This window comes from Gallinula chloropus, assembly GCF_964237585.1.
Source record: "Gallinula chloropus genome assembly, chromosome: 1".
Classification (NCBI taxonomy): Eukaryota; Metazoa; Chordata; class Aves; order Gruiformes; family Rallidae; genus Gallinula; species Gallinula chloropus.
Genome location: NC_140085.1, coordinates 22,235,093 through 22,255,053, shown reverse-complemented (window position 1 = coordinate 22,255,053; position 19,961 = coordinate 22,235,093). Strand labels below are relative to the sequence as shown.

The 19,961-nt window shown below is 45.8% G+C and overlaps 1 protein-coding gene across 1 annotated transcript in view; it reads left to right on the top strand.

Annotated features, from left to right (window-relative positions):
* The window catches only part of ABTB3 (ankyrin repeat and BTB domain containing 3), a gene marked incomplete at its 5' end in the record, with an annotated part of 175,741 nt that overhangs the window by 143,513 nt on the left and 12,267 nt on the right, over positions 1–19,961 (top strand). The window contains 6 exons of the mRNA XM_084279536.1: positions 1,143–1,232; positions 4,404–4,505; positions 5,617–5,710; positions 5,820–5,955; positions 7,570–7,790; positions 9,236–9,414. Coding sequence (XP_084135662.1) covers positions 1,143–1,232; positions 4,404–4,505; positions 5,617–5,710; positions 5,820–5,955; positions 7,570–7,790; positions 9,236–9,414 — 822 coding nt within the window. The remainder of the gene's footprint in view (positions 1–1,142; positions 1,233–4,403; positions 4,506–5,616; positions 5,711–5,819; positions 5,956–7,569; positions 7,791–9,235; positions 9,415–19,961) is intronic.

Genomic DNA, 19,961 nt, shown 5'->3' with positions numbered 1-19,961 from the left:
GCAAACATGAAAACCAACATAGTACAGCAAAAACAATGGTGCTGGGCTGTTGCTAGAGAGGGGTGTCATGGCTCTGTCTCTGGCCATGCTGGGCACCTCCAGTTTCTCTTGAAATAATTTCACTTCGTGGCAGCACTCAGGTTAAACAGCAAACTGACTATCACCTGACAGCGTATTTACCAGGGGACCTCGAGGTAGGCTGTAAACATGCATCAGCGGTAGCTGCATGCTGTGGTAGATTTACTGCAAAACAAGTGGTGGCTGTTGATCAACACCCCCTACTGTATTTAATAAGCAGCCTTTTCTGTTAGAATTTACAGTAGATTTAATGATTTTTTTCATGGTTTCATCTGGACTCATTACTGCAGCCACGGTAATACTATCTTAAGAGAAATGGTGATCAGCCACAGCAGGTATTTCGGATTAATACAGATTGCATTGTGGTGGTTCTGTAGTGAAGGGTCACTTAATCTACTTTTCTTCCAAACAGGGTTGTATTTTTTTTCAAGACAGCAACTTGCAACAATGCCGTCTGGCATTTCATTTAAAATTAAGTCCTTGTTTTCTAGGGAGTGCTATACAGAGCCTTTACATTTCCACCCCCTTACGGTATCTGCATTAAAAAAGCTGTGCCCAAATGTAGCCTATCTTAAGAGGAGCTTGGGGTAGTTTTAAAGGCTCTTTCAGTAATTTAAAAAGTTAGATTTTAAGAAACTGTGATCATAGAAAACTGAATAGAATGACTGTCATTTAAAAATACCAGTGGAAATACAGTTGCTTTGATAAGAACATTTCTCTACTGAGTCCCCAAAGAGAAGGATGCTCACTTTAGTATATGAAGATGGAGATGAGGCTGGCAAGCCTTGTCTCACTCACCATGCTGAGGATGCCAAGGATAACACGGAGGAAAAAAAAAACCCGAACAAACTAGTCAATACAAGTGACAAGGAAAATGGAGATTTTACAAAAGTGGTTGGCTTTCGTAGTCTGAGGGGCATGTCTGTGACAGAGGTAATGGCTTTCATTAAATACTTACTGTTGGTCTTCATGATATATACTTAAATAATTGTTTTTAAAATTCAAAGAGAGTTCTGTGTTAAATTTGTCAATTCCTTTGTTTTTTAACTCCGAAAAATGACTAGGGCATGACTCCACTGATGTATGCTTGTGTCAGGGGTGATGAGGCTATGGTGCAGATGCTGCTAGATGCTGGAGCAGATCTGAATGCTGAGGTGAGGACTTTTTGTTGGTTTTATCTTTGTTCTGTTATTTGTTTACATCTTAAACTACCCCTTGAAACTGTAGCAGAAGGAAAATGCCAAGAACTAAAAAGAAAATAACTTTGTCTTACCCTGGATGGCACCATTTGAAATCAACAGTGAAATCAAACTGCTGTAGGTTAACATTGGGATTAACTCCACAGAAGGGGTCAAGTCATCGGACTTACCCCACAGGTAATATTGATTTAGTTGTGTTTGTACACTGCAAATGAATACAGGCATTAGCACTAGCATGAAGCACAGCTCTAATGATGTTCAAAGGGCTCTCTGAATCTCAGCTGAGTTAAAATGAAGAGGGTAAAAGAAATACCTGTCTGATAACCTGCCAAAGCTCGAGCATTTCTATGCCTTGGGATGTTCCGGCTAAGCATCCCCAGCGTGCAAGTGCAATGTAGGTTCCACTGTTTTGTTTTACAAAGTGTTTTGGGCTCAAAACTGTTGGATGAGGAGCTTGAAGCTTCCAGAATATAAACATCTCTGATGAATGCGCATCACAAACGTACACAATCTGTCCACCAAGCAGATTGTGGTCCGACTCTGTGCAATGCAGGTATGTATGTTTTTAAAGAGCCATTTGAAAATCTGCAAAAGGATTATTTGTTAATGATTCCAGTTTCAATTTGTTGAGGTCATGAGTAAATTAAGCTGTCTGCTTCACTTATCTGTGTTCCATCTGTTCTGTTTGGACTTGAGCGAGCTGATAAATTGTACTCACTGCTTTCAGCCAGACATTTTGCACTTTAAAAAATTCCAATTTAAAAGTAGAAATGGGTGTCACCTGTAAGAGTCTGATAGTCATTATCATCTGATTGCTGTTTGGTGGCTTATGTGAAATCAGCTGATGATTTTAGTTCCATTCTCAATTCTTCCCTCCACAAATTCAAGCAAACTATCTTCAAGAGCTGGCAATAATTGAATACTTGAACCTTTGTTAGCACCCTCAATAGACAGACCAAAGACCAGATGGGTGTGGAGACTGATCTCTCCTTTATCCCTGCCTGAGGCTCGGAGGTGAGGTGGCATTATTTGGTTCTCAGGATAAGTTTTCATTAGGAGTGGTCCTTCTGATCACTCCAGTAATCTTCCAGACTTGAACCAAATGCAAATTTAAACAGTTTTGTCTTCCTGAAACTGCTGACATCTGAGAGAACAGCTCCAGCAAGGGATGTGAACCTCCCCGATTCATTTCTGTAGAGTGTTTGCTCTAAAATCAAATGAAAACACTTTGGGACAAGAACTGTGAATAATTATGGTGTGCAATTATAAGATGATTTGTGCACACCACAACCAACTGTGCAAATTGGGCAATTACAGCCAAAAAAAGGCAAATCAGCCATGAACAAAAATAAATACTCTGTCAGGTGCCTGAATCATTTTCCCCCTTTCAGTTTGCAAATCAGTTATAGATACATGTTTCCAAAAGTAGCCTCAGATGCTGTGTGCCTCCCTTTTTGATTGCCCATCTTGATCGAAAATGGACTCATTTCCAGATGTGCTGAGAAGCTGCAATTCGCTCTGGAGTCAGCGGGGCCTGTAGCTGCTCAGCAAATCTCGACCGAGGCCTAAAAAGCCCAGTCAGCCACAGGCCTTTTGCATACACTGTGTTGACTGGCAGGAAGAACTGTTAACCAAAAAAGAGGAGCAAAGGAGTTAAAATGACTTTATTTTCTCTGCTGCTTGCCGTGGGCTGCCCCAAACAGAAATGGGAATCGGTGCCGAACTGTGACCCTGCCCATCCTCACCCTTCGCTTCTCTTGCTCCCCAGCCTAAACCCCAAGGCTCAAGCTGCTCGATCCTCTTCCTTCTGAGCGAACCCAGACACTAAGAAGCCCCGTGCCCGTGCCCAGACACCAGCACACTTCTCCTGTTGCACTTCAGGCTCTCCCTTTGGAAAAATCTGGGTGATAACAGCCAGGTGCTGGTGCAGATCCGCTTCTGTGGCAAGCTGCAGATCTGCATGGACTCTTCAGATTTTGCCCTCATCCCTGTCCTCGGGATTGGGGAACTGGTCATGTGCTTCTAGCAAAACACTGCATGTGGTGCTTGGAAATGCGAGCTGCTAATGCAACCGAGCATTTAATGACTAGCCCTGCTCCCTTACATGGATAAAAGTGCTTCAGACAAGGTACTGAAAGCATATCTGGCTGATGAGGCAGAGAGATAGGTGCATCTTTTATTCTGATTTTAGTCTTCCTTCAAAGATCAATAATAAGATTTTGAATTTTAGTGTTACACACCATCCGAGTGTGCAGTCTCGGATTGCAACTGTTCATTAGATTTGACCATCTCTACGAACCTCATCAATATTAATACCCCCATCTGTAGGAGAGGGAATCTGAAGCAAAGAGTGGTTATTCGTCTTCCCCGATGTCTACATAAGAGGCACCAGGCACTAAAGCATAGAAAACTGAAGAAGCAATGTGAAAAATACCATTTTGTTTTCTAAGGATGTAGTTTGCATCTCTTGGCTGTCGCCACCCTGCTCTTTTAACTCATCTCAGGCAGGAGAAGGCGGTAAAAAGGAATTTTCTTCAAACATCTCTGAAGTGCTGCTCTGACCCACCACTTCTCAGCTGTCCTTTTAACTCCGGTGGTAGAGGAGGAGCCTGGAAGCACATCTGTGAACTCCTAGGGTAGGGCTTGTGATGTGTCTTTCTTGATGGCAGTGACAAAAGTCATACTGATTTATGTGGAAAGAATTTCTTTGGACCTTGAGCCATCCCAAGACCTAGGGCTGTTGATAAATGGTCCAGAGAAGTCAGCGGGAGTGATCCTTAGCTGTAAGCGTCCTGATCTGTCCCTGTTTCCCCAGTGTGTGCTGCTGTAACCAGCTGTGGATGTTTTTGACCTTGTGCAAAAGTATCTGGTGGCCAGTGGTTTAGATGGAGCTACAGTAGTTGGTAAAAAGACTTCATTTGGTACGAGCTCTATTCAAGCTGTCAAATCAGCATGAACAGTTTTAATATTGAGAAAATTTTTGCAGGAAAAAACGAAGCCAATCATTTTATAAAGCACCTTTCCCAGGTTTTCTCTTTCACTTACTCCCTCACATGCCTGGCTTTCAGGCAGTTGAATTTTATTACGTTTAGCTCTTTAAAAAAAATAACTTTAATTTGTTTGTAGGTTGTCAGTACTGCTCATAAATACCCATCCGTCCACCCTGAGACCCGCCATTGGACAGCTCTGACATTTGCTGTGTTGCATGGACATATTCCTGTAGTTCAGGTATTATTGTATTTCCCTACCTGCATCTCATTCTTTTGTTTCTCCTCTTCAGTTCTAATTACATCCATCTCAAACCAGTATCCTCTTCTCATGCTCATATTGGTTACTTCTGCTTCTCCTAGAGTGTACTGATATATAATAGACCTATTATATAACGAATATGGTGTTCAAACCCTTAACCAATATGAGGTTTAAATAGGACAATTTTAAAGCAAAGTTGCACCAAAGAAAGTCTGACAACTCCTTGTGCTCCTTCCTGACCACTTGTTTTATATGTTTGTTTATTCATTCATTATAATTCTTACCCTATAACACTCTAGCAAACACAAAACCGCTGCCTTGGTGGGGGAGAGGTGGACAACAGCCCTTACACTGCTCCAAAGGGGGAGAAGCACTTGCTTTCCTTACCCCAGCGAGGCGTTGGGTGGGATATGCTGGTTCTGTGCTTTGGCATCTCAGAAGTCAAGAAAGTTTATTCTACAGCTGTGTCTGTGACGCGCTTAATGAAGCACCAAAACTGTGAAGGCCTCGAGACAGAAATGGCCAAGAGGGGGCTGGAGCGCAGGCTCCATCCTGCTCTCCTTGACCACTTTTGTTTTCAGCATTGTTGTTATTTATATGGAAGTGTCCCCGATGGAGATCACAGCTTTGTACTCGTTGCTGCAATTGGTTCTTAAGAATTGCCTTTCTTTTGGCCATGTCTTTATATAAAAGATGGAGGCAATTGAAATCCGATCCGTTTGAGGAAGGTTCTGGGCTTCTACAAGACCGTGGAGGAAGGATGCTTGTGGGGCTAATTTTCAGTACTTCCATCTTCAGTGCATTACTTCCTAACACTGACCGTACCCCATTTCCCATTCAGAAACACTTGAGTTACACTTTTTTGGCTCTGAAGTTGGACACCAGTGCTCCTGGTGTCTGGCAGTGTAAAACGAGCGAAAAAAGGAATCAATTTGCCTCTGTGGAAAAAATGAGCAGAATTTGCATGTCACTTGTCTCCATCATATCTGGTTTGCAGATAACAGGAAGCATTAGACTCATTTGTCACTGATCATGAACTCTGAATGCTGTGATACCCCCAGTTGCTCTAAATGGTGAATTTTCTTTCTAGCTGTTGCTGGATGCTGGAGCAAAGGTGGAAGGTTCCTTGGAGCATGGAGAGGAAAATTACTCAGAAACTCCTTTACAGTTGGCAGCAGCTGCAGGTAAGGCCTTTCTCCTCCCACAGTAATAAGTTCTTCAATCTGCATCTGTCGTTTAGGTGAGCAAATACTGGATTTTAAAAGAAGTAAGAATTCATCTCTTGACTTGCAGGAAATTTTGAATTGGTCAGTTTGCTGCTGGAGCGAGGAGCTGACCCCATGATAGGAACGATGTACAGGAACGGCATTTCCATGACTCCCCAAGGTGACATGAACTCTTTCAGTCAGGCTGCTGCACATGGACACAGGTAGAGTGGGAACAAGTCTAGTGGCATCCTTCAAGTGCGTTTATTTTTTGCCTGGGTGTCAGGTTTGAGCAGATGGGTGAAAGTTCTGCATGAACAATTGAATATGCCACCAACTGAGCAGAGATGTAAGGCTTTTTGCTGGCATGTGAATTTAACCAGTTGGTGGTACAAGCTGCTTTTTGATAGCTGATGGGGAAAAAAGAAAGAAAGGAAGAAGACTCCTCGCAGTGTGCTGCAGTGCAATGGCTGTTAAATGGCAGCTGATGTGGCGGCAGAAAGGAATGCCAAAGACATTCCTTCAGAATTCCTCATTGACATATTTCCCAGGTTTGGGACAGGTCGTGTCTATACTGCTGCAGCCCTAATTGTCATTGAACAAAGTTTCTGCATCTGTGTTTACCGCAAAGTCCCGTGTGCCTTAATGTTGTGTGTATGCTGCAAATGAAAATAGAAGTCATGAAATGAGCACCAAGCATGCATGATCTTGCAACGCTCTGGAGTTGACTGCAGTGTAATGGATTAGTATTACAATCTTCACGTTCCTACTTTTCTGATTGTAGCCATCCAGAGGAACATAGATACAGGTTAGAGACAGTACCTACCATCTGTTTGCTTAGAGACGAGCTGCCTGCCTGACAACATGCTAGTGGCATGTCAGGGCAGGTTCGCACAACGCTGTCCATCTGCACCCTGCGAGGGCTCCCTGGGACAGAGAGGGCAGTTTGGTTATTGGAGTCTCATGTTCATTGCTCTGGCCTAGTTGCCAGCTGGCATAAATGGGAGACGCGTGCCCGAGGAGGACCTGCGGGCTCTCCTCAGCTGCTGGTTGTGTATGTTGTAAGCCATGGCTCATGCACCCTTCCTCGTCCTTCCCTCTTCTCCCAGAATTTATTTGAGACACACTGTGTCCCACTGCCACCCTACACCAGGGTCTGAGCAGGTTCAGGGAGGACGTCAGGGTATGAGGGAGGTGCATGGGATGGAACCCAACCTGGTTTCTCACAGGTGCAGAAACAGAGAGCAACTCTGCTGGGATCGATGAGGTTGCACTGGAATGAACCTGAGGGCACCAAGTCTCTGAGGGTGGGATTTGCTGTTTGATGGCCCAGCTGGATCAATGCCTTTGCAGAGTAGTTCCAGATGTGTTCGAACCTGCCCTGACTGGCCTCGTTGAATGTCTAGCTGCTCCAGCTTTCCCAGATTGCTTTGAGTGCTAATTGAGTGGTGGTGCTTTCAGTAGCTCCAGGCAGCTCCCTTCTCAAGTGGCCTCCATGGAGAAAGTCCAGAGGCATCTTAGCCTTCCCTGTCTGTGGGAAGGAGTCACATTTAGCTCATGGGTCTCTGTTCCCACGAGATGCTGCCACTCGTGCGACATCTGTATAGTTCCTGTTATGACAACGCTGTCTTGCAGAAGAGGCCCAGGCAGTGCAGGCAGGAGCAGTGCTTGCCTCAGGTCTGCCTCAGCTGGTCCTGCCATTAGTCGGTTAATTTCCTGGATAGGTGTCCTAACTTGTCACATTGCAGCAAGTATCCCAGGCACAACAAAAGCCTAGCTGCTGACTCTGTTTTCCCACCCTCTCCCTATCTCCCTCTCTGTCATGCTGTGATTGACAGGAACGTCTTTCGTAAGCTGCTTGCTCAGCCAGAGAAGGAGAAGAGCGATATTCTGTCACTGGAGGAGATCCTGGCCGAGGGGACGGACTTGCCCGACTCGGCAGCAGCTCCGCTCTGTGCCAGCCGCAACAGCAAGGCCAAGCTGAAAGCCCTGAAAGAGGCCATGTACCACAGCGCCGAGCACGGCTACGTGGATGTGACCATTGACATACGGAGCATAGGTCAGTCCTGGCACCCTTTGTCCCCTCCCTCTGGTGAGGGATCACTGTAAGAAACCCTTCTCTCTTGATGAGCTGTTTCTTAAACCAAACCACAGTTGTATCTTTTTCAACTCCTGTGGAAGCAGAAGGTGATGGGGGATTTAGCAGGTTCCTGGCTCATTTCATCAATGCAGTGTATCCTGCTTAGGGGCCACTGGCACTTCTCTGTAGGATGGGGTGGCATTCCACCAGCAGCCATCTTCACTGCTGCTTGGCAGAGCATTAGCTAAGGCTCTATGGCAGTGTTCAGCTGCCTCTGGGCTCCTCCTAACAGCTCCTCTTTCACACTCCACCATAAAGCAGTTCACCATTAAAAACATCTTTATTCTCTGTGGTTTGTGAGTCTCTGAGGGCAGGAGCAGGGAACAGGCTTCTCAATTTGGTAACAGTGCCAACATGGAGTGTGAACATCATACCAGACTACTTGGAAGTCACTTCTGCCCCTGGGGAGGGTGGTTGGGTAGCACAGAGGTCTGGACTGTGTGTTTGCCATCCCTGCTAATCTGCATTCAAAGAGGAAACCCGCGGGCCTGGCATGCCTCTGCCTGGGCACCGCTCCAGCCCTGGAGACACCCAGCACGGGTTGGGCCATGCGGTGGGTTGAACAGTGTCTCACCAGGTGGGCAGAGCAGGCAAAGCACTGGGCGATAAGGGAGAGCAGTGAGGCTGGTCTCCAGGTGCTGGACATTTGCTGAAGTGGAAGGAAAAACCTTTTGTAGATGAATGCCAGGATTGCGTTTCCTCCCACTCCATTCTGCAAGAGCAGAAACTAGGTCACCCCCAGCCTCTGCCTGCAGAGGTACATTAGCTCTGTGTGCTCTCTCGCTCAGTGCATGGGAGCAGTTCCCTTTAAGTTCCTGGAGAGTGGTTCTGCCACAACAAACTACTTGAAAAGGCTGATGTGCTTAGCTCACCCAGTGCTGTTTAGGGAAAACAGGCATGATCAGGAGAGGACATGGGGTAGCACTTAAAGAAATTTTAATCTGAAGACCACCAGTTTGAATCCAGGTGGGTAGTGACCAAAATAATTTTTTTCCCTGTTTAATGGTTCTCCAGAGCCACATTCAAACAAATGAGCTCGTGTAAATCTAGTTTCCAAAAGGCTTTTGCATCGCAGAGCACCACAGCAATTACCACAAATTGGCAGTCTCAGCAGAGAAGCTGAAGGCTAGATGAGCAGAGAGACCTCAGTCTTCTCATAGCACTTGGAGGAGAGCCTCTGCGTGTCACGTCTGGGATGTCCTGATAACCACCAGCCTTCACAATCTGGATAAATAGGGATTTGATTTTGAGGGCTATTAGGCAGCTTTTCCTTAAAATCGTAAGATGACTGTAAGTTAAGGTAAAAACGCAGAAGGGCACGTCTATCTCTGAAGCTGGGAATGAACCCTCTCTTCCATCCGTAGGTGTTCCCTGGACGCTGCACACGTGGCTGGAGTCCTTGCGTACATCCTTCCAGCAGCACCGACGGCCCCTCATCCAGTGCTTGCTAAAGGAGTTCAAGTCCATTCAGGAAGAAGAGTACACGGAGGAGCTCATCACACAAGGGTTGCCTCTGATGTTTGAGATACTGAAAGCCAGCAAGGTAGGATAAATCGTGTTTTAAAGAAATCAGCCTCAGTCCCATCCCATAAGACACCAAGCTTACAATAGTGTCTCTGCATAGCTGTCCCAAAGCTTGTTCAGACTGAATAGGATTATTGTTTCCCTTATGTGTCTTGGATCTTTCTCACTGTGGAAGCACGGGTTAAAAAAAGCTAATCACATTTCCTGCTAGAACAGCTTGATACTGAAGCTAACAATAAGCTGGAGAGACAACAGAAACTGATGCATAGCGGTGAAATTAAAGTCAGAAAGGTCACTGCAGCATGGCAAGAGATGTTGATAACCAAAATGACCAAAAGGGTAATTTTACCTAGCTTGTTTTACAGGAGTGTACAACAAAGCTAATATTCATGTTTGCTTTGGATTTCTTTAACGTCTCACATGGCTTTCTCTTCCCTTCATGTGGGATTTGGACTCTTAAACTTGTGGGGAGACTGGTTCCTACAAGCACACAACAAGATATTTTTTCCAGATCTTCCATGTGCGTGTTTGTACTTGCAGCCTCCCCAGATTTCTCCTTTCAGCTGACATTTTCATAGCCAGACAAAGTAGACTAACAAAACCTTTTGAGGGAGGTACCACTGGGCATGCAAGTATAATAGCAATGGGGATGATCATGGGGCAGGCAAGGAGAGGCAAATGTCTTATCTAGTGAAGGCTGGGTATTTCCTTTTAAAACTTGTTATAACCTACAGTCTTCTCTCTACTGGTCCCACTGACAGCCAGTCACTCCCAAGGAATGCCCAGTTAACTTTACTGTTATCAGAAGAACATTTTAGTGATGAAAAGCATCAAAAGAATTTGATTGCTATTTTTTCTCTCCTACACCAGTACATGTTGGTGTGGTCTTCTAGTTGTTTAACTGCAAAGGCAGTAACATTTCTCACCCAACTCTACATGTAACAGCAAGGAGCAAACAATTTCTAGCACCTGCAGCAATAACCTAAATAATGTGAAAAAGGGAGAGGTTCGGGTGCTCAAACTAAAAGGTTGCAGAGTCAGTACAGCTAGGGAAAGCCTACATGGATTTATTTCTTGTATCCTACTGCAAGAGAGCTTGAACCACCATCCTGAGCAAATACTGAACATGTGTTCCTTCAATTGTTCTGATTTTTGCTCCCATGAGCCTTCCCTTTGGGGTTAGTTTGTATTGGATGGATAATTATGGGGAATATTTGATACAGCTTTTAGGAAAGTAGATTCCTTTTTCTGAACTTTCTTGGATTGATACATATTTATCCAGAAACTACTAGCGAAGTTCTGCTTGGTGTGAAGCTGGTGTAAGTCTAATTGTATTGAAAGCTTAACAGATTAAATTTACACCTTGTAATCTAGGATGAGAGATGGCTCTAATTGCTCTTCTCCTGGGTGGCTGAAGCCAAGACAATGACCATCGTTAGAATAAATTATTTACGTAGGATTATACCTTTGGAATGTGGTACATTGTATCTTCCAGAGCCTTTTGTAGGACACACGGAAACAAATGCGACTGCTGTCTTCTGCTTTGGGTTTGGTTAAAAGCTAAAATGTGGAGGGGTGAAACAACCGAAATTTACCACAAAACCCCCTCCGTGACAAAGAAGAAATCTGTGCTGATCTTTATTCCTGCCTCTGGGCCTATGGGAGCTGCCTGTCTTCGCTCTTCATGAGCATGCATATTCACAAACACACGCATGCACTGCTTCATATTCTTAGAAAAATAATGAATCATTCTGGGACACTGTAAGGGCTTACAAACTGTCTGCAAATGGCATGAGTTATTGCGGCGGTCGTGTCCAAACAGCTTCTCACAAAGCCCTCCCAGACAGAAATGAGGACAGACTCTATGCAATCCTTTGGAAGGAATCAAACTAAATTCATTTGGAGCAGAATGAGCCAATAAAACTTCTCCCTGGTCCCCCCGTAGAAGGCAGCCGAGGAAAGCTGAGATTCAAAGGATCCTTCTGTTCTCCTTCCCTGGAAGAGCTGAGAGCAGAGACTGTTCGTTATATATACCCACAGAATGGAAACCTCCTTGAAGAGGTGCAGAAGGGCCGTAACTCCAGTTCATATCCCTCTCTTTCAACAGCAAGTTGTAAAGCTCTGCATCTTGTAGACCTGTGGGGAGAGAATTTTGATTTGCTCACATGGACATCCATTTCCCTGTGGGTGGGAGCTTTTGAGAAAGATTGTGACTCTTGTTAAGCATCAGTGTGGCCCAGTGCATTTCCTTAATGAGTTTTTAAGGGGGGAAAAAAAGGAAAAGAAGCAACTAGGAAGCACAGAGCCGCTTGGCATTTCTTGGCTGGTTTAAAACAAGACGTCCCACTTGCTTTATATTGTGATGCTCAGTATATTTTAATCACATGGCAACTTGCACCCAATAACATGGCACTGTGCATTCCTATAAATAGTTCCAGCTGTCCTGTAATCTCAGAACAATTTACAAATATTAATGAGTTCAGACATGGAAGAAGACCTTATCCTCCCTTTACTAACAGGGCAACTGAAGTAATTAAAAAGGCAGATTTTCAGCACCTCATAGAGGGAGGGTCTCGGCCTCAGAAGCTGTGGCAACCTGAATAAGCCAGGCAGCAATTTGTAATTTGAATAATTGGCCAGAGAGAATCTCCAAAAAATGCATAGAAACTTAGGTCAGGTCTCAGAGGAGGAAGCACACCTTCTGTCCTCACCAGACACAAGATGTTCTTGCAGGTTCCCAGGCCATGCAAAAAAGCCAGATACTGCAAAAATGAAAATATTAAATAAAAAAAATTACCTACAAGAACACCATCAAATATAAAGAATCTTTTTTTTGTGTTAGGGATTTTTTATGATGCCTGTTCCTGGAGGGTCCAGATGTGAGGGTTTGTGTGGAATCTCTGTCACCAGCCAGCACCGATACCGGGCTCCTGCCGGGTGGCACACCTCGTCCATTGATGTGCTGGGACACTGACAATAGAAATAAAAGTAAAATTTGTGGAAGTCCTGATGCTGGAATGCAGAATCACAACCACAATTGGCAAATCAGGAAAAACTGGCTGAGCTGAAGCCCCTGGGTTTATTGCCTCTCTTCAAGCTGTGAAATAAGTGGGGAAGAACAGTGAATAGATTGCACATTGGTTGTTCGCTGCTGCACTAAAGCCCTGGAGGAAGACTTCCAAAAGCACAAACGAAGGTTCGATGCCCAGCTCCTGGTGGCTTCCAGTGGGACGGAGTGCTTTCATTTCCTTTCATGCCTTTAAATGTCTTTATCAGCTGCACCGTTGAGAATTGGATTGAGAGCAGAGAAATGGCAGTTTTTCCGTGCTGGCAAGGCAGAGCTGCGAGAACAAGCAGAGAATTGCTCTGCACTCTCTCCCCCCGTGGTTCCTGCTGTCGTGCAGCGAGTTTGGGTCGCTACCAAACCAAATACCAGAGACGAGGTACTCCAGAGAGAGCAGCAGCAGTGGAAAGGACATGGAGGGCTTGGTTTAAGGCACTTTTCTAAGAACGAGAAAATCTCAAACTGGGAAAATTCTGACATTAGAAAGTCAGTGATGTGGTGGTGGATTTGGACCACCAGATGAGGAGGAAAGGCAGTGCTGTTTTTGGGATGGATTGAATCTCTGTGGCAGAGAGGCACACAAGCGTAAGCTGCTAGAAGTGGTTAGGACAGCACAGCATGAGACAGAAGCCAGAGAGACACTTCTGGGAGTGAGTAGCCCTGAGCTAAACTTCAGCTGCTCTGCAGAGCAAAGTCCCTCAAAGCTAAGATGACACTGGAGATCTTGTTACAGAAGAAGGATAGGAAGATGCAGCCGAATATCTGCCTGTCAGAATCTGCGTTGTGCTCTTCATGGCCTGGGGAAACTCCCCAGCTTCTCACTAGAAGCTCTTCTTTGCCTCCAGACAAGGTTGATGTTTGCTTTGCCTGAGTTTGGCTCCTAGCTGAATTGCCCTCCTGCCCATGTTGGAGGACCATATTTGCCTGAGGAGTGGATGTGCTGGAGGGCAGGCCACAGCTCAGAGTTTGGGCCACCTCAAATAGATACTTTTAAAAGAGCTACACGGAGGCTGCACCCACACTGACACACTTGTAGTGCCTGAGGTGAGGTTCTTGGGTCAGCTCTTCTGTTTTCTGAGGCTAACGTGCTGAACGTGCAGGATACTTCTGTGTTCACTGTCTACAAAAACCTAGTGAGCAGTGTCAGTTTGATCTTGACATTTCTACAACCTGGAAAGGGACAGACTCAAAACCGCAACCTTGGAAGTTAAACACATCTGGCCTTTGGAGGAGGTTGGTTTTAGATTTCCACACAGGAGCTCAGCATGAGCTTGAATTGTCATTAAAATCACCCTGCTCCATCCATGCAGATGAGCCAGCACCGTGTCTGGTACTGCGAGGTTATGAGGCGGTTTCATCCGTTGTTTTTTCTGCGTACGGCATTCAGATCAGATTGTCCTTGGCCTAGTTTTGTGAGGGGAAAAAAAACCCCAATCTTTTCATTCCAAATAATCTCTTTTACAACTTTCTCCTTTCCTCCTGAAGTGTGGGTGAGGAGCTGCTGCTCTTTGCCGTCGCTTTGGTCCCTTTGTGGGCATGCAGCGCTGAAGTGCGTGTGTGTTAGTCCACATGTGCATTGAGTGCATGTGCTGAAGCGTTGTCTGACGCTCCACCTGACACTGGAGGTGCCTCATTCCAGGAAAACTTGGCTTAGAGCTATGAGTATTACTGCTAATGTATCATCCAAGACAAAATCAGCTTGAAAAATCATGGGATTTCATTGCCCTCTCTCAGTTGTATTCTGCATCTTTCTCTTCACCTTTTCCATCAGTAACAAGGTAGTTTATGCTAAAATTTAGCCCATTAGTGAAGTGTTGATCACCCTCTACAGCCAGGCTTGTTGAAAGATGCAGGAAACTACTCTGTAAAGATGTTTCCTCAGAATTTAAAATTCCTGCAGAGTTTCACAAACTCTGCAAATTGCACTGCTGCCTCTAGGCAGCTGAAGAAAGCTGCAGGGGTGCACAGGCTCTTTTGGAAGGCTGAGCTGTTTGAATAACAGCCATCAGCCTGGTGTTGACAGTTGCTGAGAACAAATAACCATTCAAAACAATAACCAATTTTTTAAATTCCAAAAGGATTCAGGCCTGTGGATATCTTAGAAAACCTGGCCTATGTAAGGCAAAAGCTAAAGTAATCTTTCAACAGTGACTTAGCCACTGAGAATCCCAAACCTCTTAGTAAGTAGAGTTTGGGGTTTTTTTAATGTATCTTTTCAGAAATAGCAGCATGCAGCCTCTGTCACAGATGCAGTAAGTACTGACTTTTTTTTTTCACGTCTCCAACAAACAAAGCCGACAGAAAGGCTGAAGCCGCTGCCTGCTCTGCTGCAGCAAAATGTTCAGAACCTGAAGCTTGAGATGGGCACCCTGTTTCTTTTTTCCTACGGTTTTTCTAGATTTAATGCCTCTAAAACAAATGTCAGGAGAGGTTCCTCAGAGAATGTCAACAGTCTAAACTCATGCCTCTGTTCTACAAAGTCCAGGCACGGTGGTCAGCAAACATCAGCTTTCCCCCTAGGTCCACACGTGATCTGGAAAGTGACACTGGAAGACGAAGGAGCTAGAAAATTCCCCTTTTTGTTCCTTGCTTCATGATGGTCTGCAATGTGTATTTAAGGTTGGCTTGAGCAAAGCTGTGGTTTGCTGTATGAAGACAGGCTGGAAGGACTTAGGTCAGAGGCAAAAGATGAGCCCCGTGCAGGGTCAGAGGCAGGCACTGGGTCTTGCTCAGTCCGAGGGGAAAACCTTCCCTTGGGAGAGTGCTGCTACTGCTGTACATGTTTCTCTTCCCTGGGGACAGATCAGGAAAGACCCTCTTATGCCGAGTGAAATTTTATTTCCATGTTAAAACTGCTTTTCAACAGAAAATTGAGGTTTTACTGTAATGACAGGTTTCATTACAATATTTGTTCTCCACATAGTATTTTACCTTTCTTGAAAAAATTAACACCTGAAAATGGAATGTTTTGACTGATGACTGAAAGACTTTAACTGAAGAAAAATGTAGACTTTCTGCTGAGGAGATAGGTACACCAAAACCAGCATTAAAAATAAACCCCAAAGATGTTCCAGGATACTGAGGTGCCTGCTGATGCTTTTCGTGGGGTGGTTAACGCCCTTCTGCGTGCCAGCGAGCGTCCAGCCTGCACGTTCAGTGACTGATCTCTTGGTTGGGACTTTGAGTGATTTCTTAAGGCAGGTTTCACTGTTCTCAAGTAATCGCAGTGATCTGTGATGTTGCCTGTTGTCATTTGTAGTACTTCTGTGTCTAAACAGTTCAGAGTAACCAGGACGCAAGTTATCCACACATGTACGTCGTGCATTCTCCATGTGAGATGCGAACGCCAGGTACCGAGTGGCATGTTAATAACAGACTGTTAATCCTGTCTCGTGTTTTCATTACATGTATTCAGCTTCATACTAACACAGGTTTGATGAGGTTGGTTTTTTTTATACCTCTGTCTGCCTTCTAAAATGTTTCCCTGCCAGAGGCAGGAGCCGTTTCTTCATTTACAATAAATAAATGCCATGGATGTGACACCTGCCCTTTGCTGGGCTCTCACCCAGGGATTAGACTGTGCCCGGGGATCTGAGCTTTTTACATACAATGCACAGCTGTGATATAAAGAGCCTTTTGAAAGGGAGGCTTGGCAGCTTTCCCAGAATCTAACTGAAGGGTCCATTTGTACCTTACCTGTGATTAATTCTTTTCCGTTTGTGTTTGCAGTGCAAGGACTTGAGCCCAGCACTAACAAAACCCATTTTGTTACTCAGTTCATTGCCTGTAACTGTATCTCCAACCTCTGGGGCTTCCCTACCTTTGCAACTGTTGACTAATATTAATTATGGGTATGCTGCTTAATCATCTAGGAGTGACCCTCTAAAGTGGCATTTAATCAGTTTTGAGGCAGCTGGCAAAAGTGAATTATGCTAGAGGATCATAGCAGAAGCACCGAGGCGAGGGTGGAAAAGGTTCAGAGATGGCAAAAGACACAGAGTTTGAGTGCTTGGGGCTGGGAGTCTGTGAAAACCTTTGCTCCTTATTGGCTCTGTGTGGGAAGAGGGGAGTATAAACAGAGGACTAGATTTAAGGGCATCCCAGCCTGTCGTGGAAGGAAGTTCATGAACAAGTCCTCAGTGCGTTCAGGGTATCCTGAAATTCTACCACTGCTGGAACATCTGCTAGGGACCACGTGTGAAATGGGTGACTGGAAGCAGTGCTTCTGCTGTTCTGCATTAAGCAGAGAGCTGGGTCCCCCCAGCATCCTCAAAAACAGGGAGATAAAAGATAGCTTTGCCAGCTCCCCTGTTCCCTGAGCAGTCTGGTTTCTACGCTTCTGGAGGACAGATGTGTGTTAACAAGCAGGCACTGAGCCCAGAATAAGGGTATTACTTTTTGCCTTTGCTTTTAGAGCTTTGTGGTAGAGGAATTTGAGGGCCTGGCACACTTAGATTAAAAGAGCATTAATAGAGTTGAGCTGGTGAGTGTGACATCAATAGATGGAAAACCCAAAGTGCCCCCCCCCCCCCAAAAAAAAAGCAGCCTAACTTGTTTCCACTGTAAAGGGAACCACTTAGAGATTGTGGGATGTCTGTAAGCATCAGCAGAACTGAGCAGTGGGTTTTGAACAGTCAAGAGATGCAGTGCAGGTATGCAGGGGGCCTAAGAAGAAGAGGCAACTGAAGTTAAGTGTGGTCAGGCAAGAGTGAAACCCTAGCCTAACTGCTGAATCTGGCAAGAGTTTTGCTCTTGAAAGTTTGGAGCTTGAGCCACCAAGATGACACGTGTCTTCCACTGGCACTGGAGATAAGTGGTTCTGCATTTCCCAAATGCATCTGATGCCTTGTAGGACCCAGGTAGACCCTAGGCTGGGTTGAACTGGGTAAACTGGAATGGAGCAAGCTCTCACAGGGTACGTGCAGTCTGGATGAGCCTTTCCTGAGTCCTGCTGCAGACCTTTATCAGCAGGACATTTAGGAAAAAATAGCCCTGCGATCCCCATCCAAGGTCTTCACCTCTTTGTAGATCACTCAACTAGTCATCTCCACTCCAGCAACTTGAAAGCCTTAAGCTTTGCTTAAAAAGAATTTATGAATTCCCCTTGCAGTCCAAGTGCATTCACTAGGAGTGGGGAATTCCTTTAGATCTCTGCTAAAGAATGCTTTTAACTCAGGAGACTGCTTGTATCTACAAAGCAAAGTTTCTTGCTCACCGACCAACTCTCTGCTGGAAGCACCATCTCCCTCAGAAGATTCACTGTTGTTCCTTGTTCCCTCTTGCCTATCTGTAAACTACCCCATGGCTAGGTAAATATTTTTAGTGTATCCTATGCCAAGCTTTCTTCCTCCTCCCACAGCAGAAGATGCACATCAGCTCCCTTTGACTGCGAATGAACGCCCATGTCTGAGAGGAAGCTGGCCTTGCTCCAGATCTCTGCCTCACACATCCTGGCACAATGTTTTCCAACATCAAACTAGCAAGAAAGCAAACGTCTGTTTGCTTCCCCGATGTTAATATTGCCGCCCACAACTGGTGCAGCGAGCTCTTAGAGCTGGTCTTCCACTGTCAGCTGGTAGGGTGGTAGAATAAGCGGTAGAAGAATTATCCAGCTCGGTGGTTTAAATGGGATGGATGTGGTAAGCAGCGTGGCTTCTGAGCTTCCTAACACGTGCACTGTGTGAGCTGTAAGGATGAATAGACATGTCCTCCTCTCTGCTAGAGCAGTGCTGATGTTCCAGGTCGTGAACTCTTGCGGTTCTTTCCAGTTACTTCACGGGCAGCCCAGCTCAGCCTGCTCCAAGAGCAGGATTTGGCTTTAAAAGGCCAATTCCTTCCCCATCCACCTAGTTTCAGACTGTACCTGTGGCAAAGCATCCCTTTCCTCTCTCCTCTGTGCTGCTTCTCTCTGCCTGGTGTGTTGGTAAAAGCTGGCAGAGGCTCTGCAGGGAGCAGGCCTGAGGCCCCAGCCCTGTGAGCTTGGCTGCACGAGGGGTGGTGCGGGAAGCAGGCCTGCTCTGCTGCAGTAGCTCACCACTCCCCTCCCTCTGTCTTTCTGCTGTTCGTTAGCAATGATTCTAAATGAGCACATGCCTCAGCTTTCTAGCCGAGCAGATTTTTTGGTCTCACAGTGGCATGCGTGGTAACGAATGTTATCGACAGAAGCTAAAGGTCTCCCACCTCCTCTCTGCTAAATGAGAGCAGTGTCCTGTGTTGGAGCTCTGAAGCTCTGCAGTGCATCGAGCTGCTGTCTGTTTGATGGCCTTGCTTTCTTTGACATGCCACTCCCAAGGTCTCCCCTTTTTTGTCTCTCTTCCCTTAGTCCCATCTCTGTTCTGTTTCTTAGGGGATTTTTAGCATCTCTCATGTAAATGTATTAGCTCTTGAGCCAATTAGAGCTTTGTTTACACCAGGTTTTTCACAGGCTTGTGAGCAGTCAGTGATGGGGTAGCTTTATAAAGGGCTTGTATGTGCCCACTTCAGGGTCTCTGTCCCCTTGGTGACCTGGGGAGCTGACAGTACCTCGCCTGTGTAGGCAGGTTCCTGCAGAGTTGTTTCTGTGTGTGACCCCTTCATCATACTGGTTGGAGTTAGGACCAGGGATCCTCCTCTCGCACCTCTGTGACCGCGTTTGTCCTGGTCTTCCCCGATCTTGATCATCCTGGTACTCGGTGCCATGGCTTGGACCAGTGAATGAGACCCCTGGCTCCGAATGGATTGCTGACTGGTCAATGCTGAAATTTTCCATCACTATGTTCCCACAGGACCCTTGGAAGAAGGAGATGAGATATCTTTATTGATGTATATGTGTGTTTTTAAACAACTATTGCCCAGGCACAGCTGTGGCTGGGACTGGTGGGTTCCTGGACCCACTAAAACTATGGCGCCATTGACAGGACCTGTGCACTCCAGCAGCTTCAGGAGGCAGTTGTCAGTAGCTTTAGTGCAGTTACTGTGTCTTTATTCACTGCCGGTAAAGGTGAGCGTTGCTCTTCCAATTATGCCTCTCCTCTCCAGAAACTTCCCTCCGCAATGAACTGCGGAATTACCCCATCCTCCGTTCTATTTACTGACTTTTTAGCATCTGCCAGATCAAACTGGGAGCTGCCCTGCTGGTAATCAGCATCCCCCAGGACACGCTCCTCCCTGGCTGACTCAGTCGGCTGCAGCGCTTCGGCACAGCCCTTCCGAGCAGAGAAGCAATTGCTCTTTCTGCCCTGTCTGTCTAGAGCTCTCCCTCCCCGGCCCTCCCGGTGGCTGAGTCACTTCCTTCTTTAAATCTGGCCTTAAATCTTCCTTTTCTCTTCGCCCTGTGATTCACTCATTTTGTGAAGTGCTTTGCAGAGCTCTGGCTGGAAGACTCAGAGCGCAGAGATGCTCCCAGTGCAGGACATCATCCTGGTCTCGGAGCCACAGCGGTGAGCCCCTCTCCAAGGGCTGGTCTCTGTGCAGTGCTAAATGGTGTCTCTTACTATCAGTATTTCTCTTATCTTAGCATTTCT